The 17,049-nt window shown below is 42.5% G+C and overlaps 1 protein-coding gene across 1 annotated transcript in view; it reads right to left on the bottom strand.

Moving 5' to 3' along the window:
* The window catches only part of COPA (COPI coat complex subunit alpha), a 245,868-nt gene that overhangs the window by 172,790 nt on the left and 56,029 nt on the right, over nt 1–17,049 (bottom strand). The window contains exons 10-12 of the mRNA XM_069217919.1: nt 14,995–15,077; nt 13,691–13,841; nt 2,060–2,126 (exon numbers count right to left, since the gene is read on the bottom strand). Coding sequence (XP_069074020.1) covers nt 2,060–2,126; nt 13,691–13,841; nt 14,995–15,077 — 301 coding nt within the window. The remainder of the gene's footprint in view (nt 1–2,059; nt 2,127–13,690; nt 13,842–14,994; nt 15,078–17,049) is intronic.

The following is a 17,049-nucleotide window of genomic DNA, read 5'->3' as shown; positions in this document are numbered from 1 at the left end:
TTTTCACTGTCGCCTGAATACATTTCCTTGCATCTCCCTCATTATTCCATCTCAAGCATACACTGCTCTCATACACATGTGCACTTTATTTCCTTTTTCTTTTGCCTTCTCAATATTTTGACCTCTTTGCACACACTTCGTACACATTTACACTGAATTTCAATTGTAGCTGGAATACATGGCCATTGTTCTGTGTGCTCTGCAGAGGAGCCAAAACACTGACAGGCACTTTGCTTTGCCTTCAGCCTCAGCACCAGCGCTCTCAGTCAAAGCTCCTCAAGCACCTGGCACAGGTCAAAGTATGCACTATGCAAGAGTAATAAAATGCACAAAAAGAAACACAGAAACAGAGCACGATGAAATAGCTAACTCTCTTGGCGAATGCAACATTAAGTAAAACGTGAAAAAGAAGTGAAGAACGAAATCACGGACACGTAATACCTTAACGTTTTTAACATTCATTGTTCGCAATTCAATCCATTTTTTTTGGCATTAATGTTAAGGGCATGAAGACCTGGCCAGTTTTAACCCATACAGCAGATAACTGCCTTTCTTGTAAGTACAAATCCGAGTCAAGTTCAATGTGAGAAATATGTGGATAAACTTTGCAAAGGAAGTCAGAACCCTGCTTATCATTTGGAACAATTTAGCGGAGGAACAAATACAGCAGCTCCACTTCGGAGAGGGCCAGCGATCTGCAGCCAGGTCCTGGGGTGTCAAAGTGGGGGGAGGTTAAGGTAACAAGGTGTCTCAGAACAATATAAATAACCCAAGTCAGCATTATAACACTTACCAGAGGACAAGGCACTAAACTAGACGTGCTTGTATTCACTTCTACTGTGTGACGAATAGGAAATAGTAGGATCAATGCCTGTGAATGAGAGATGCCTGCCCTCAAGCAGCCATAAAGACTCCAACACCAGAAATCATGATGCTAAAAGACACACTGGCTTGTAGTGGATACCACCGTAGACAACAATGGAATGAAGGTCTTTTGAAAGCTAAACCCTGCGTCGTGCATCACAGTGCAAAAAAAGTTGATTTACTCCTTACTCCCTGGCTTCTGTCTCCTACTTCAAAGTGAGACGGGAGGCAACCTGGGACCGACAGCGCAGACTTAATTTCATGGATTTGTTTAGAGATACAATTGTATCTCTAACCAAATGGATCTATTTAATTTTTTTTTTTTTTATGTTGGTGTGCAGGAATTTCAGACGGGTGCAGCCCCTTAGTCCTAGAGGAGAAACCACCCCTAGAGGCTACCCACAAGAGTGGCCCGAATGTCTGTTTTTTCTTCCCCCTCTGCAGGTGTGGCCAAGCACCGTGAGCGCCTTTGACACTCAGGACCAGCCGACCAAAACCCTCTGCACCTGAGCTCCCCGGCCTGGATCCACAAACATAGATTGTGCCCTCTTGCTCCCAGGACCCTCTGTAACTAAGGCCTCCATTGGGAGCTCCTGGACTTGTCCAAGGTCCCCCCTGCAGCCTCTTTCTAGGTGGCCCCCTGTTCGCCAACCGTGCAGGGCGCAAGGGACCCGACCCAACCAACACATCTACACCCGGATGCCCCAGGGCAAGTAAAACTGAACTGCTGTTGTTTCTCGTGACCATGACCCCCTAGCACCATATGACCTAAAGGGGCCCCCCCAGATCCTTCTGCACGTACCCGTATGCAGTAAATATACTTTACCCATGGAATGTCATTACTGTGTAAAAGTGCACTGGTGTATTTATTTACTCCACTGTGAACAATAACACTGAACTAGTACTTTACTTTGAAGATTTTCTGGTGTTGAAACATAGTGTAAAGGTATATTTTTCAAAAACAATTCTCAAGTTTCTTCTTGAGTGTGCCTCTCATTTATTGACTCTGTGTGGTCAACAAATGCCTAGCACAACCCTCGGTTAAGCCTAAACTGCTCGCCCACAATACCATATAAGAGCATTTAGGGTTATTAATTAAACCTCTGTAAACCAATACAGGTCGACTGGACAATCTGCATGGAATACCCATACACCGGTACACTACGTAGATAGCCAGAATCCTACAAATACTCACTGTGCACAACAGGACAGCATTCTCTGCAGGATTATATGACATGTTAAACACTGGGAATTTGGAACCACTGGAAAGTAAAAGAAAAAAAACCAAATTACTAAGAACACCAACAATACAACTTTAGATTAGAGATAAAGACTTAACACATGGGGAAAGATACAGGTGATGTGTCTGTTTTTTTTTTTTGTGCAAAACCTCTGAAGACAAACCCCCCCCCCCTTCCACCCCCCCAAGCAAGAAGCATAATGCTATTGATCTGAAGATGATATGATAAATAGTAAGCTTCCATCACATGTGTGAACACATTTTCCTTACACACAAAGTCATGGCAACTTCCAAGTCAGTTCCTGAACAAGGTTATCCATAGGTATCATTGGACAACAGAGCACACAACTGAATAGGACAAAAAGCTTTTGTCCTGCATCTGAAGCTCCATATAATATATTTTAGTAACTATCACAAATAAAGTGGGTTCTAGGGGGAAACCATCAACAGACTCTCACAGCAGCAATGAGACTGCACAGATTCAGAGATCCATTACATTAGTTTTTACAAAAAATGCTATATTTTGCACACCCACATTGGTACAGCATTTAGCCATGCTCTCATGGCGTTAGGGCTGTGGATTTCACTTTTCTTTAAAAAAAATAAAAATGGACTGCCTATTAGCAACAGTAACTGAGAATTACGGCTTTAAATGTTATCATTAAAAAACAACATGATTCGACAATGATAGACTGTTGTTACATCCAATAGGTCCTTTCTAAAACTTTTATAGGCTCGGTCGTGAATCCTTCATGATGATAAAATATGCAAATCCGACAGCTCAAATAAAATCAATGCGAGGAACAAGACAGGATTGTTCTCTGTCCCCTTTAATATTCATCCTGGCCATGGAACTCCTCATTCAGAGAATCACCAATAATCGAGCTACACAAGGCATCAGTATCAAAGGCAAGACATACAAATCTCCACTTTTCCCCCCAATTATTTTTTATGTTTCTTGACAAACCCAGCGGAGTCCATCCCAGCACTTCAAAAAGAAATTGGAGCATTCTCTAGACTGTCTGGCTTTCATATTAATACCACCAAAGCTCTGCCTTAAAACTGCCTTAAACTGAATAATTCACATATACATTAACTAAATAATTCACATATACATTGCATTATCTTGAGATATGGTTGCCAAGGTGATGCAATACACTATGTAACTGTAATCGACCTCCTTTGATGGACATTCTTTTTAAAGATCTGTATCTCAACAGCAGGCTCAACCTGTTCTGGATTATGATTATCAACAGCATCAAGATGAACTTGCTTCCTTATAATATGTGCGCACACATTCCCTCTGGCTATTACTAAACAGACCCTAAAAGTGATACAATCTAGTCTCCTACTCTACAAATGGGAGGGTAAATCATGAATGCAATCCCCCTAAAAGTTCTGGTGAAAGGACATCTAGGTTTACCCGATGCTTCCTGTTATTTAGGGACCACTCGTATTCAACCAGAGATCGAATAGAAGCAACCACTGAAGACAAAGCCTGGGCTGCTAACTGAGTAAGTGCTATCTCCTTTTTCCTTACATGTGCTTGGCTTCGTTCTTATTATAGACCAAAGATGCACTCTTAAATACGATGCATAAATTATTAGGCTACTGCAAAGGCTTAGCCCATTATGGAAAGGGTTACATCCTTCCAGTGCTCCATAAACTCAACACATAACCCCGATTTATCAAAATACGACAAACATGACGTACTTTTCTTAAACCCTGAAAGGCCTGGTCCACACAGGCTATGTGATTTATTTCAACAGGAGAACCCTAAAAACGAAGTAGAAATTGAAACCTCAAATCAAATGCAGAGAAGAGAGGTTTAAACAAAAATAGGCTTCACACTGGGCAAGCACAGGGGAAAATTGAACTCAAGGTGGATGTAAGACCATAATGGAGTCTTCATTCGAATAACCTGCAACCCCAAAAGCATTTCCTGCTTATATCATGGTCTAGACACAGCCCCAGATCTAGTCCTACAAAATTATATTATTCAATGGGAGGAAGAGCTTGTGAGGGACATAGATGAGGAAGAGAGGGAGTGTACATTAAAAAGCGGCAACTTGACTAAATAAAAGGAGAGTGCCTCCAAGGTACTTACCAGGTGGTGCCAGACTCTGGGTAGACTTAAGGGGGTGTTCATGGCCACTGTTATGTGCTGGAAGGATTCTCAGTTGAGGGGTACAACTCACATTTGGTGGTTTGGCCCACAGGCCCAATCATATTAAGGTAACTTGGCTGAAGCCCATTAAACACATACAGTAGTTGCTCTCCAACTCAATGCAGTTGTGATTCTGCTGGGCCATCTGGGGAGGATAGGATGCATCCCATGCAATCCCCTGATCGGCGACTCATTGGGCAATTTCCTGGGGAGACTAAATTAATCCCACTGTTTGGAAGATGAAAGCTTCATCTCACCAGGCATATGGTGGATGAAGATATGGAACATTTATACAATGCAGAAACTAACTGGGTTATTTGCAGATTCAATGATCATATTTAAAAAGATTTGAAAGTCTTTCAAGAGCTATATAAATACTGGGATTTAGCGAATGTAACATGTTCCTGGCTTCGTAAGACAGAGCATGTTTCCTGGAATGTCTGGCTCCTCAGAACATCAAAACACTATAAAGGGGTGAGAGGAAATTCCTGTCCGACCTCCTTAAACCAATTGTATTCTCACAAAAAAGGACAAGGAATAATGTCTGGTATAAAGACCAGACTAGTTCAAACATCTATATGTGGAGAAAACGGCCCTCACCCACAATTTGTGGCATGCTTCATCATAGGGCCCTGCTAACACACTCCAACGCCATGAATCTCCCTGCATAATTACTCTCTTCATGGATGTGTTGCAGATAATTAGAATTCAGTACATAATTTGTAGCGTAATAGTACTCCTGAAGCACAAATTTTGCCTCACCCAGAGTCCTTCTATTTTCTCGAGACCCGGCCCTGGGAAATTTCTGATATTCATTACTAATGCGATTCTCCAGGCAAACTTTCTCTTCTTTTAGAAATTTGGACCAACACATGTCTTTGGAGATCAGGGAGGCTCATACAGATGCTTTCATGGCATCCCAGACCATGGTCACAGAAGTGGTACCTTTATTTTGCTCAAAAAAGTTTTCAATCTTCTAAATAAACTTTATTAAAAACCCATCTTTGGGGTTTAAGCATTGGCTGACCACCAAAAATGTCAATCACCAATGCCAAATGATCTGAAAACACTTTTAGTAGCTATATCCATTTAAACATAATTACATGGGAAGTAAAAAAGTAAACTAGTTGCGTTTTTATACCTATCAGAAAAACAACAGAATTATTTTTTGTCAGGAAAGCCTGCTATTGATGGGTCCATTAGCTTAAGCATTCTAGAATGAACCTTAAAAATGGTTGTGGTTTTAGGTTTATGTTGCTTCTTATTTCTGGTTGTAGTGTCCAAACCTGGACTTTGAAGGAAATTAAAAGCCCATTCCCACAACCCCAAGAGATAACTTTACTTCAATCGACCCTAGAGATTGAAAAGTATTCTTAAACTGGGATGGGTCTCAACAGGAGCACGCACACTTACTAGATTTAACTGGAGTCTATGTAACAAATCACCCAACATCATCGGCCCTCAGAGTCTGCCGGCTATGAATGAATTGTAACACTACATTCCTATTGATGTAAATCACAACACCTCTATGGGCTGCTCTGACAAAAGAAAACCACTTACACCTGTCCAAGCTTTAAACATACTAAACTTGTTCAATTTACCAGATGGAATTCTAGTCTCTTGCAAAAATACTACTGTCGGACTGTGCCTTTAAAGCTTCTACTGCTAGTCTTTTCCATCTAGTATTCACCCCATTATCATTAAAAGAAAATACCTTGAAACTAGCATGAATCACTTCATTCTTTGTAAAAGTGCTCATGCAAATTAAAGTGCTAAGTGAAGTACATCCTTGCAAAGCAGCAATACAAGGCAAAAAGCAATCTTTTTCCAAACTGCATTACAGATAAACAAAAGTGAACCACCTTAACCCCTTCGCTGCCAGGCCTTTTCCCCCTCTTGTGCCAGGCCTTTTGTTTGACTATTTGGGGCAGTTCGCACTTAAGCCCTCATAACTTTTTGTCCACATAAGCTAGGCAAGCCAAATTTGCGTCCTTTTTTTCCCCAACATCTTAGGGATTCTAGAGGTACCCAGACTTTGTGGGTTCCCCTGAAGAAGGCAAAGAAATTAGCCAAAATACAGTGAAAATATTGTTTAAAAAAAAAAAATACATGGGAAAAAAGGGGCTGCAGAAGAAAGCTTGTGTTTTTTTCCCTGAAAATGGCATCAACAAAGGGTTTGCGGTGCTAAAATCACCAGCTTCCCAGCTTTCAGGAACAGGCATACTTGAATCAGAAAACCCAATTTTTCAACACAATTTTGGCATTTTACTGGGACATACCCCATTTTTACGATTTTTTGTGCTTTCAGCCTCCTTCCAGTCAGTGACAGAAATGGGCGTGAAAACAATGCTGGATCCCAGAAACCTACACATTTCTGAAAAGTAGGCAAAATTCTGAATTCAGCAAGGGGTAATTTGTGTAGATCCTACAAGGGTTTCCTACAGAAAATAACTGAAAACAAAAAAAATTGAAATTGAGGAGAAAACAACAGCAATTTTTCTCTACGTTTTGCTCTTTTTCCTGCAATGGCAGATCTTTTAAAGCAATATACCGTTACGTCTGCTGGACTCTTCTGGTTGCGGAGATATATAGGACTTGTAGGTTCATCAAGAACCCTAGGTACCCAGAGCCAATAAATGAGCTGCATCCTGCAGTGGGTTTTCATTCTATACCGGATATACAGCAATTCATTTGCTGAAATATAAAGAGTGAAAAAATAGCTACCAAGAAAACCTTTGTATTTCCAAAAAGGGCACAAGATAAGGTGTTGAGGAGCAGTGGTTATTTGCACATCTCTGAATTCCGGGGTGCCCACACTAGCATGTGAATTACAGGGCATTTCTCAAATAGACGTCTTTTTTACACACTCTTATATTTGGACGGACAAAATGTAGAGAAAGGGGCAATAACACTTGTTTTGCTATTTTATGTTCCCCCAAGTCTCCCGATAAAAATTATACCTCACTTGTGTGGGTAGGCCTAGCGCCCGCAACAGGAAATGCCCCAAAACACAACGTGGACACATCACATTTTTTGACAGAAAACAGAGGTGTTTTTTGCAAAGTGCCTACCTGTAGATTTTGGTCTCTAGCTCAGCCGGCACCTAGGGAAACCTACCAAACCTGTGCATTTTTTAAAACTAGAGACCTGGAGGAATCCAAGATGGGGGTGACTTGTGGGGCTCTGACCAGGTTCGGTTACCCAGAATCCTTTGCAAACCTCAAAATTTGGCTAAAAAAAAAAACACATTTTCCTCACATTTCGGTGACAAAGTTCTGGAATCTGAGAGGAGCCACAAATTTCCTTCCACCCAGTGTTCCCCCCAAGTCTCCTGATAAAAATGATACCTCACTTGTGTGGGTAGGCCTAGTGCCCACGAAAGGAAATGGCCCAAAATACAACGTGGACACATCACAATTTTTCACAGAAAACGGAGGTGTTTTTTTTTTTTTTTTTTTTACAAAGTGCCTACCTGTGGATTTTGGCCTCTCGCTCAACCGGCTCGGGGTGGGGGGGGATGATGGGGGGAAGAAATGGCCTAAAATACATTTGCCCCCATCCCCAAACACCTTCCACCTCCTTGCCTAATGGTCGCTCCCCAGCTCTTAAAAAAAAAAAAAAAAAACACAACAAAAAATAGCCCTGGCGCCTAGAGGTTTCTGACCCCAATAGGCCGATCTGTCCCCGGACAAATGGCCTAATATAAATTTGACCCCCCAACAAAGGGAGCGACCCTTGCCTACGGGGCCGCTCCCCTTGCGTGACATTGGCGCAAAAAAAAAAAAAATCCCCGGTGCCTAGTGGTTTCTGCCCCCTTTGGGGGCAGATTGACCGAAAATCGGCTGATCTGCCCTCAAAGGCGGCCGAAATGGCCTAAATACAATTTGCCCCTCCAGCGGAGCGACCCTTGCCTAAGGGGTCGCTCACCATCTGTAAAACAGAAAAAAAAATCCCCGGTGCCTAGTGGTTTCTGCCCCCATTGGGGGCAAATCGGCCTAATTAAAATAGGCTGATCTGCCCCCCAGGGGGGCAGAAATGGCCTAAAATAAATTTGCCCCCCAGGGGAACGACCCTTGCCTAAGGGGTCGCTCCCTTTGCGTGAAATTCACGAAGAATAAAAAACCTCCTTGGTGTCTAGTGGTTTCTGTCCCCCTTGGGGGCAGATCGGCCTCAAAAATAGGCCAATCTGCCCCCAAGGGGGGCAGAAATGGCCTAAATATAATTTGCCCCCTAGAGGAGCGACCCTTGCCTAAGGGGTAGCTCCCCACCTCTAAAAGTAAAAGAAAAAAAAAAAAATGATCCCTGGTGACTAGAGGGTTCTGCCACCCCTGGGGGAGATCGGTCTAATAGGCCGATCTGCCCCTGGGGGGACAGAAAAGGCCTTAAAAAAAAAAAAAAATGCCCACCCTGGGAGCGACCCTTGCCCAAGGGCTCACTCTCCTCATGCCAGTTTAACTTTGAAAAGAAATCCCTTGTGTCTTGCTTTACAATCCTTCCTTCCCTTTGAAGCCTCTCTCGGCCTCCTCCATGTGATCGGAAGAGAAATGCTTTGCATTTCTCTTCAGAGCGCGCTGGAAGCTCAGCTTCCAGCACGAAGGAGGAGGCCTCTGTAACAATCACCGCGCAGACGTCACGGGGGGTGTGTGGGCGGGGGGCACATGGGAGTAGCACTAGTGCTCCCCCGGGTTCCCGGGTGCAGGACAAGGTGATCTCGTCCAAGGCACCCGGGAACCGGTGCCTTGCATGAGATCACCTCGTCCAAGGCACCGTAGGGGTTAAAGTGCGGTAAATATTCCTAATCTGGTTTAAGATTCACATCTGTTCTACTCTACTGAATCCCTACCACGAATCTTCTCAGCACTTAAGAACCTGTACAAAACTGCATTTTCTACACCGTCTTTCTTCCTACGGCAAACCCCTTGCCGACACCCCCCCTCCCCCATCCACCCACTCAACACAACTACCTCACTGCAATGGGAGCACCACCCCTCCTCCTGCCACAAACACCCTCCCACAAGTCCTAAGGTTATCAACACCATGGTAAGGTGTTGCAGTTTTTACGCCAGTTCGAGACACACAACTCCCCCCAGCACACCAATCCCTATCACCAACCCCAACATTTATCACTGAAGTTAACGTATCTTGACAGTTCAACAATAGTCCACTATAAAGTAGATGTCCAAAAAACTAATAAAGTTCCTCCCAAGAAATTAAGTAATCAGAATCTGATAGCCACCAAACCCTACATAGCTATTACACTGTTCCCATCAAGCTCTACAGTGATCAGGTGCAGTTAGATCACACCATCTTAAACTCTGCTTTATCTCGATTAGGAAATGTTGTGCTTCAGACACATGAGTGAAGCAAAAAGAACTGCCTTTTGTACAAAACCGTTAACTGTACCATCTGGATCAGCGAGGCCAGAGCACCTACAGTCTGAAACAGCACAGTCTTTTTTTTTTTTATTATTCATTATGTCGCTTGGTAGTTCCAAGAGTCATATCAGAATAAATTTCAAAGATGAATTTGTTCATTGCTGAAAAGGACATTTCCGTGATAGCCTTGTAAAGGATCTTCTCTTTGTTCCTATAATCCAGAAAATGTACCAAAATCACAAAGGAGGAACTTAGTTAGAAGGAATACAAGGCAACACTGTCTGGGCCCTCGTGATAGTCAGATCCTGAGATATTTCTGGAAGGACATTTTTTATTGAGGATTCAACAAGTGCAATTGGTCCTTCACTGGCCTCTTTCCCTCAGGTACTCTGATAATAGGGAGGTTTGATCTCCTGGAGTGATTTTTCAAATGTTCTTGTTTCTCCAGAGGAGTTTATTCTCACTTTGGAACCGTTCCATCTGTAATAATGCCACCTCTACTTCATCTACACAGCTACCAACTCGCTGCTCCAGCTCATCACATCTATTGGTAACCAATACCAATTGTTGCTTCATTTCATTGGCTTGCTTAGCCTGCAGATGTCTTATGGATTTACCATTTACCATGGATTTACCCTCTCCAAGTAGTTCTCAAAGTAAAAACATCACATGGCAGGGATCTTGGCAAAAGCCAGAAACACGGCGCTGCACAGCATAATTCCATACAAGTGGTTGTGGGGCAGCGGGTTCTAGCACAGAGTTCTATCCAGAACTAACATCCCAGGGCTACCCGACACGAGATGCTGCATTTGGACTACATTCCTTTAGTTTGGTTTTGTTTAAAGCTCGCTCTGAACTCTGCCGCACTACAGCCTCAGATTCAGATCTAAGGAGCCATTAAGAATAGTCTCTCCCCCGTTAGACGTCCCTAGGCATCCCATTTAAAGAAGAATTACTGTCTCATGTTAAGCTACTCAGGGCTGTATTTCCCCTGGTCGAAGCTGGACTATTAGCCACTACATTCTCCACCTCTGGTGTGCTGCAAGAGTCTTTAGTTTTTAACTGCTCACTCTCACTTCTGTTCAGGTCGTAAAACACCCCTTTCTCTCACATTGATGGCTCTGTCTCCATTGCTCCTTGCTGCTGTTGGGCACCTATGTTCTTTACATCAGCTACCTAAACTTGAGCGTGGCTGGCCTGTGCACCTGAACTGGTGACCTCTTCCAAGTCCCCTAATTTCTTATCAAAATAAATACCTATGTCTTTATCAGGGACAAGAAGGGACTGAAGTAGCTGCTGGAGAGATGTGAGATCCAATAAAGCGAAAGAGGTATCGGTTGTATTTGAGAGTAGTGAGACAGCTCCCATTTCGCATGGCCTCTTGGTAGATTCCTGTGTTACAAAGAAACTAGATGCTTCATTCGATAAAGCGCCTTGCTTTTGCTTACCACTTTTGATCTGCCTTGCTTTCACAACTTTGGGGGCCATAATTTCCCTAGAGTACCTTTGCATTAGATAGACCAGGGCCATCATATACGAAGTCGAGTTAATTCTAAATCCACACACCAGGGTAAGGCTATTTTCTCCAATATACCCCCTATGTATACAGCATCCCGTTTCTTTTTGGTGGGGGGTGGGGGGGAATGGAGAATCTTTCTAAAGACCAGCCCCCTTTGCCTCTCAAACTCAGCAATGCAACCTTCCTTTTAGGTGTGGCCTCCTGCAATTCTTCTATGGAGTCTCAAGAACTCTTCCTATACTCGCTGCTCCCTCTGCGCGGCTGACACTCGCACGTGCCCCCCCCCCCCCTTGCATCTTTCTCTGGCCATAGTATGTTGCAGGGGTGCAGCAGTGCTCAACAATTTCAGTGGTTTTCTTCTGAGACCTCACAGTAGTTGGCTCATCGTTTTCCTTGAAAACTCACAGGACCCCAAAGGCTCCAGCAGTAACCGCATATCTCTACCATCTACCATCTGAAGCAGTCAACTAGCAATTGGAGGGGCCTTTGCTGAAACCAGAATCTGAGTGATGTTGCTCGGGTGGCATAGCGTCCAAAACTCTGGCACACAACAGATCTTAGATGAACGTTGGGTATGTAACGAAGTTAAGTCATTCATGCTTCACAAACTTCCTCCAATTCCTGAAGCTGAAGATGTGTCATCTTTGCTTTCCCCAATGTGACAGACTTTCATGACTTACCCATTCTTTTCATGCATTCTCCACTGTTTTTCTCTCTTTGTGCACAAAACCATTGCAATGCACCCATTTCGGAAGGTTTCAATTGTACGGTGATGTGTTTTAAAACTTTAAGTTTTAGGCATTAACCAACTACAAAATTAGTTCTCTAGAGTGTACACTCAGACAATGATTCAGGCATCATGTAGTAAAGCAACAATCATTCTTAAAGAAAAAAGTGTGTGAGATCCTCCTCAGAACAAAAGTAAGAAAATCGATGTAAAATGAGAAATAAAAAAGCCACACTTGGGTAAATTAACAAATATTGTAGTTTAATGGGGTTGTGGCATGGTGGTGATGTGAAGATTAACTGTACCTGTAACCTCTAGGTCCTGTTATTTAACTCAGTGTGAAGCACTGGTTTTGACATTTAGATTGCTTAAACCTTAATATTTTCCAAGAAATTATAATTAAGCCAAATTTGTTTCTACGCATCTAGGCGTTCTAAAAATTGCCATATTTTCTAAATTATTTAGGACTGTAGCCACTTATAGTATTAAAATGAGGAAAAGTGTTGTGCAAGTGTGTTTTACTCTGAAAATGGAATGAACAGAAAAACTGAAAATTACCACTTTCTAAGATTTCTAAAGCAGAACAAGACAACAAAATCCTTTTTAATCCTTCAAACAGCAAACTTCACTTGGAATCCACAAGAGTGATTTTACATTAGACAAAAATAGAAATTTTGTGAAGTAATGTTCAAGGTATAATTAAACATTCTGTCACTAAGTTTCTATTTTTACGTGGATCTAGGAAAGTAATATACCTTAGATGCTTCTGGTCTCAAAGATATACAACTACCCTAGTTTGCCTATAAACGTATGATAGCTACAGCTGACAAATGCGTCTCGGTCCACTATAAGACTTTCATTGTACCATACATCACATGACATTGAAAATTAAAATTTATATCCAATACCAGACTAAAGTATTTATTTGAACTGCGCACAAGAATCCGTTTGGGACAGGTGACAAGCCTCCAAAAAAAAAAAAAAAACTGGAATGGCCATACTTTCCTATAAACGGAGATAATGATTTTATCAAAATAGATTTACTATGACACTCTTAACATGAGCTGTATAATTTCATGAAAAACAAGTCATCTGGACCTTGAACCGTTTTCTAACTGACATGGTCATTCCTTCAGGAAGGCAGATGGAGTCGTCTTGGAAGCGGGTATGTAACCTAACCAACTGCACTTACTTATAAGCAGATCCTATTATATATGTTGAAAAAATAAGTAATGAATTCGCCTTCTCAGATCTGCAGAGTCCAAGTCAAATAGAACTTCTTCAATGGGCAATATCCAGTATTGAATAAGTTCATACTTCATAGTGTCATTGCATGCATAAACATCTACAAACATACAAATTCAAATACCTACAAACAAAGCGCCTGTTTAATAAAGCTTCACCTAAAGAAAAAGTGACTGATAATGTCAATGTTCTTGGTAGAGGACTGGTATACATAGAGATCGAGAGGAATTCTGGGATGAGTGGCCGTTGTAAAAAAGGAAATGCAACAGTCAAAGTAGAACTGAGAAAGTAATGATGACAGTGCAAGATGAAACTCTGCAACACCAAAAAGAAATAACCTTTGAGGTCTTTGGCAGTTCCAGTATAATAGCTACATCTAATGCTAGAGATAGCATTTTTATAGGCCCCCTGGAGAAATTTTAAGAATGCGAAACTAAAGAAAAACCAATATGAGAATGTCAATTCACACGTTGTGACATTCTAGTGCGATCTTATTTCCATAGGATAAGACCTGCTGAAAAAACATATTTGTAGGCATTGCCCAACAACTTGCCTTCTTAACTGCATGACTGCTACGTCCTTTGAGCTGTTGAAGTCCAACTGACGTAAGAAGCGGTCTTTGACGTAGTACAGCATGTTTCCATGGACTGCATAAGCCGGGCGCTCACGTTCTAGTTTAAAAACAATCATTCCTCCATCGTGTCCTGAGAAATAAAGCAAATTAGTATTTCTGATACAAATCTCCATATTTCAGCTCAGGAATAGGGAAATATAAATCACAGCACAGACTCAGGCATCACTATAGTATTGCAGATGTTTTCAGTAACAATACTCAGTAAATTTAGAATTGTATTTAATAGATACGTTGTTGCATGCATTTTTATATAGAGTTGCCTAAAGTAAAGTGTACAGAATGTTAACACTAAATGTTAAGCTTCTGAGTGTAATTATGGAGCTTACAGCACAGTTCGTTTCTGAAGCACATCTCTTCAGTCTGTTTTTATCTTCAGTGTGATCCAGCCTCAATGACCAAGTAGGAATATGGAGAAGCACTGGAGTTAACTGGGAGCAAAGGGGATCGGGAAGTAGTGGGGACATCAAAATAAAAGAAGCCTATAGTACATGGCTTCGAACCAGCTGTGGGCAGTTTGTAGCATATGCATGCTGAATGTAACATTTATCACACAAACTGTGATTGCTGATAGTGTCACAGCAGTTTGCCTGGTGGCTAGAAGACTAAATAGCAGCAAAGGGCCACACTGTACCACTGTGCTCTTCTGTTTCACCTACAGATAGAGGATTCAGATAATTTGTTTTCCAGCACTGTCCAACAAAGTAATTTTCAACTTACCTTTAGATGATAGATTTCTAATAACTCTCTCCAATACAAGCAAAGATTCTCTCATGCCTATTAGTATTTCAATCATATTGAAGATCTGTTCACGAAGGAGCAAGGCTAATTAATGCTAACGTATCATGGGGAGTTTGCAAACGATATTCCAGTATAACAATCTTTCTATACCATGCTTTGTTCTCTTACACAAGTGCCACCAAAGCCATCTTTTACACATTGACAAGACCTAGATGTTTAATGAGAAGAAAGCTAAAATTAAATGAAAACATCTGACGTTCAGTAAGGCAGTGGATATCAGTCAGTGACTTTTATGAGTCACAACTCGAAGGACTAAGTTGAGTAAGCCACCCAGTCTACAACTTTTTTAATCAAATTTAAGAGTAGTTGTGGGTGAGTGACCTGGAAATAATGACTTGTGTAGAAAGATTCTACAGAATCTGCTGTATCGTTTTAGTATTGATTTGAAGTGGTTAAGCTGCAGCATGATGCAACTTTGGACTTACCTGCAGCAAAGAGATTTAGGTTGGTGTGGGCAGCAAGAACCCAAAACCGGTCATGATCTCTACGGAATGTCTGGACTCCAGTTCTACAAGGAACATGAGAAAAGGGTGTGATGAAATCTTTGTATATAATACCTAAATCAATTAACAAACAAACTAAAAACAGAATTCAAAGGGTGTCACACTGCTTAGAATGAACTGTAACACTCTCACTAGAGCTACTAAGGAAGCAACAATGAGTTACATTTTGATTACCTATAAAAAAGGAAAAGTACTCCTTGGGACCTCACCGCTGTAGCTTACTGAATATCTTTCACTTGCAATCAGAATAGTAGCTTTTACAAAGAGTTATTTACCTGTAATAACAGTTCTTAAATGGTGATATATTTCACGGCCTCCACACTGAGTGATTTTCTGTTGGGTGAATGGGAGCACGCAGCACAAAATGTGTGACAAATTTGTTCTTTTTTGGCTTGCGCCCCCATATTTATTTATTATAGGATTCAATTGTCAGCAGACCCAACTTGGAACTAACAGTAACATGGTGTAGGAAGTTGGCTCTGTATGCACTATTTCAAAGTAAGGAATAGTATGCACAGAGTCCAAGGGTTCCCCTTAGAGGTAAGATAGTGGCAAAAAGAGATAATACCAATGCTCTATTTTGTGGTAGTGTGGTCGAGCAGTAGGCTTATCAAAGGAGTAGTGTTAAGCATTTGTGGACACACACAAGCAATAAATGAGGAACACACACTCAGACAATTCCAGGCCAATAGGTTTTTGTATAGAAAAATATCTTTTCTTAGTTTATTTTAAGAACCACAGGTTAAAATTTTACATGTAATACTTCAAATGAAAGGTATTGCAGGTAAGTACCTTAGGAACTTTGAATAATCACAATAGCATATATACTTTTCAAATAAATCACATATAGCTATTTTAAAACTAGACAGTGCAATTTTCAACAGTTCCTGGGGGAGGTAAGTTTTTGTTAGTTTTTGTAGGTAAGTAAACCACCTACGGGGTTCAAGTTTGGGTCCAAGGTAGCCAACCGTTGGGGGTTCAGAGCAACCCCAAAGTTACCACACCAGCAGCTCAGGGCCGGTCAGGTGCAGAGGTCAAAGAGGTGCCCAAAACGCATAGGCTTTAATGGAGAAGGGGGTGCCCCAGTTCCAGTCTGCCAGCAGGTAAGTACCTGCGTCTTTGGAGGGCAGACCAGGGGGGTTTTGTAGGGCACCGGGGGGGGGACACAAGTTAGCACAGAAAGTACACCCTCAGCAGCACGGGGCGGCTGGGTGCAGTGTGCAAACACACGTCGGGTTTCCAATGTAAATCAATGGGAGACCAAGGGGTCTCTTCAGCGATGCAGGCAGGCAAGGGGGGGCTCCTCGGGGTAGCCACCACCTGGGCAAGGGAGAGGGCCTCCTGGGGGTCACTCCTGCACTGGAGTTCCGATCTTTCAGGTCCTGGGGGCTGCGGTGCAGAGACTTTTCCAGGCATCGGGATCTGGGAGTCAGGCAGTCGCAGTCAGGGGGAGCCTCGGGATTCCCTCTGCAGGCGTCGCAACTCTGGCTACTCACAGTCTCGTAGTCGTTGGGGAGTCCTCCCTGAAGTGTTGTTTCTCCACAAGTCGAGCCGGGGGCATCGGGTGCAGAGTAGCAAGTCTCACGCTTCCGGCGGGAAACGCAGTTGTCTTGAAGTTGCTTCTTTGGAAACAAAGTTGCAGTCTTGGATGAACAGGGCCGCTGTCCTCAGGAGTTTCTTGGTCCTTCTAGAGCAGGGCAGTCCTCTGAGGATTCAGAGGTCGCTGGTCCTGGGGAAAGCGTCGCTGGAGCAGTGTCTTTAGAAGTGGGGAGACAGGCCGGTAGAGCTGGGGCCAAAGCAGTTGGTGTCTCCGTCTTCTCTGCAGGGTTTTTCAGCTTAGCAGTCCTCTTGTTCTTAGGTTGCAGGAATCTGAGTTCCTAGGTTCAGGGGAGCCCCTAAATACAGAATTTAGGGGTTTGTTTAGGTCAGGGAGGGCAGTAGCCAATGGCTACTAGCCCTGAGGGTGGCTACACCCTC

The sequence above is a fragment of the Pleurodeles waltl genome, chromosome 12, assembly GCF_031143425.1.
Source record: "Pleurodeles waltl isolate 20211129_DDA chromosome 12, aPleWal1.hap1.20221129, whole genome shotgun sequence".
Taxonomy (NCBI): domain Eukaryota; kingdom Metazoa; phylum Chordata; class Amphibia; order Caudata; family Salamandridae; genus Pleurodeles; species Pleurodeles waltl.
This window is presented reverse-complemented; position numbering and strand designations above follow the sequence as displayed.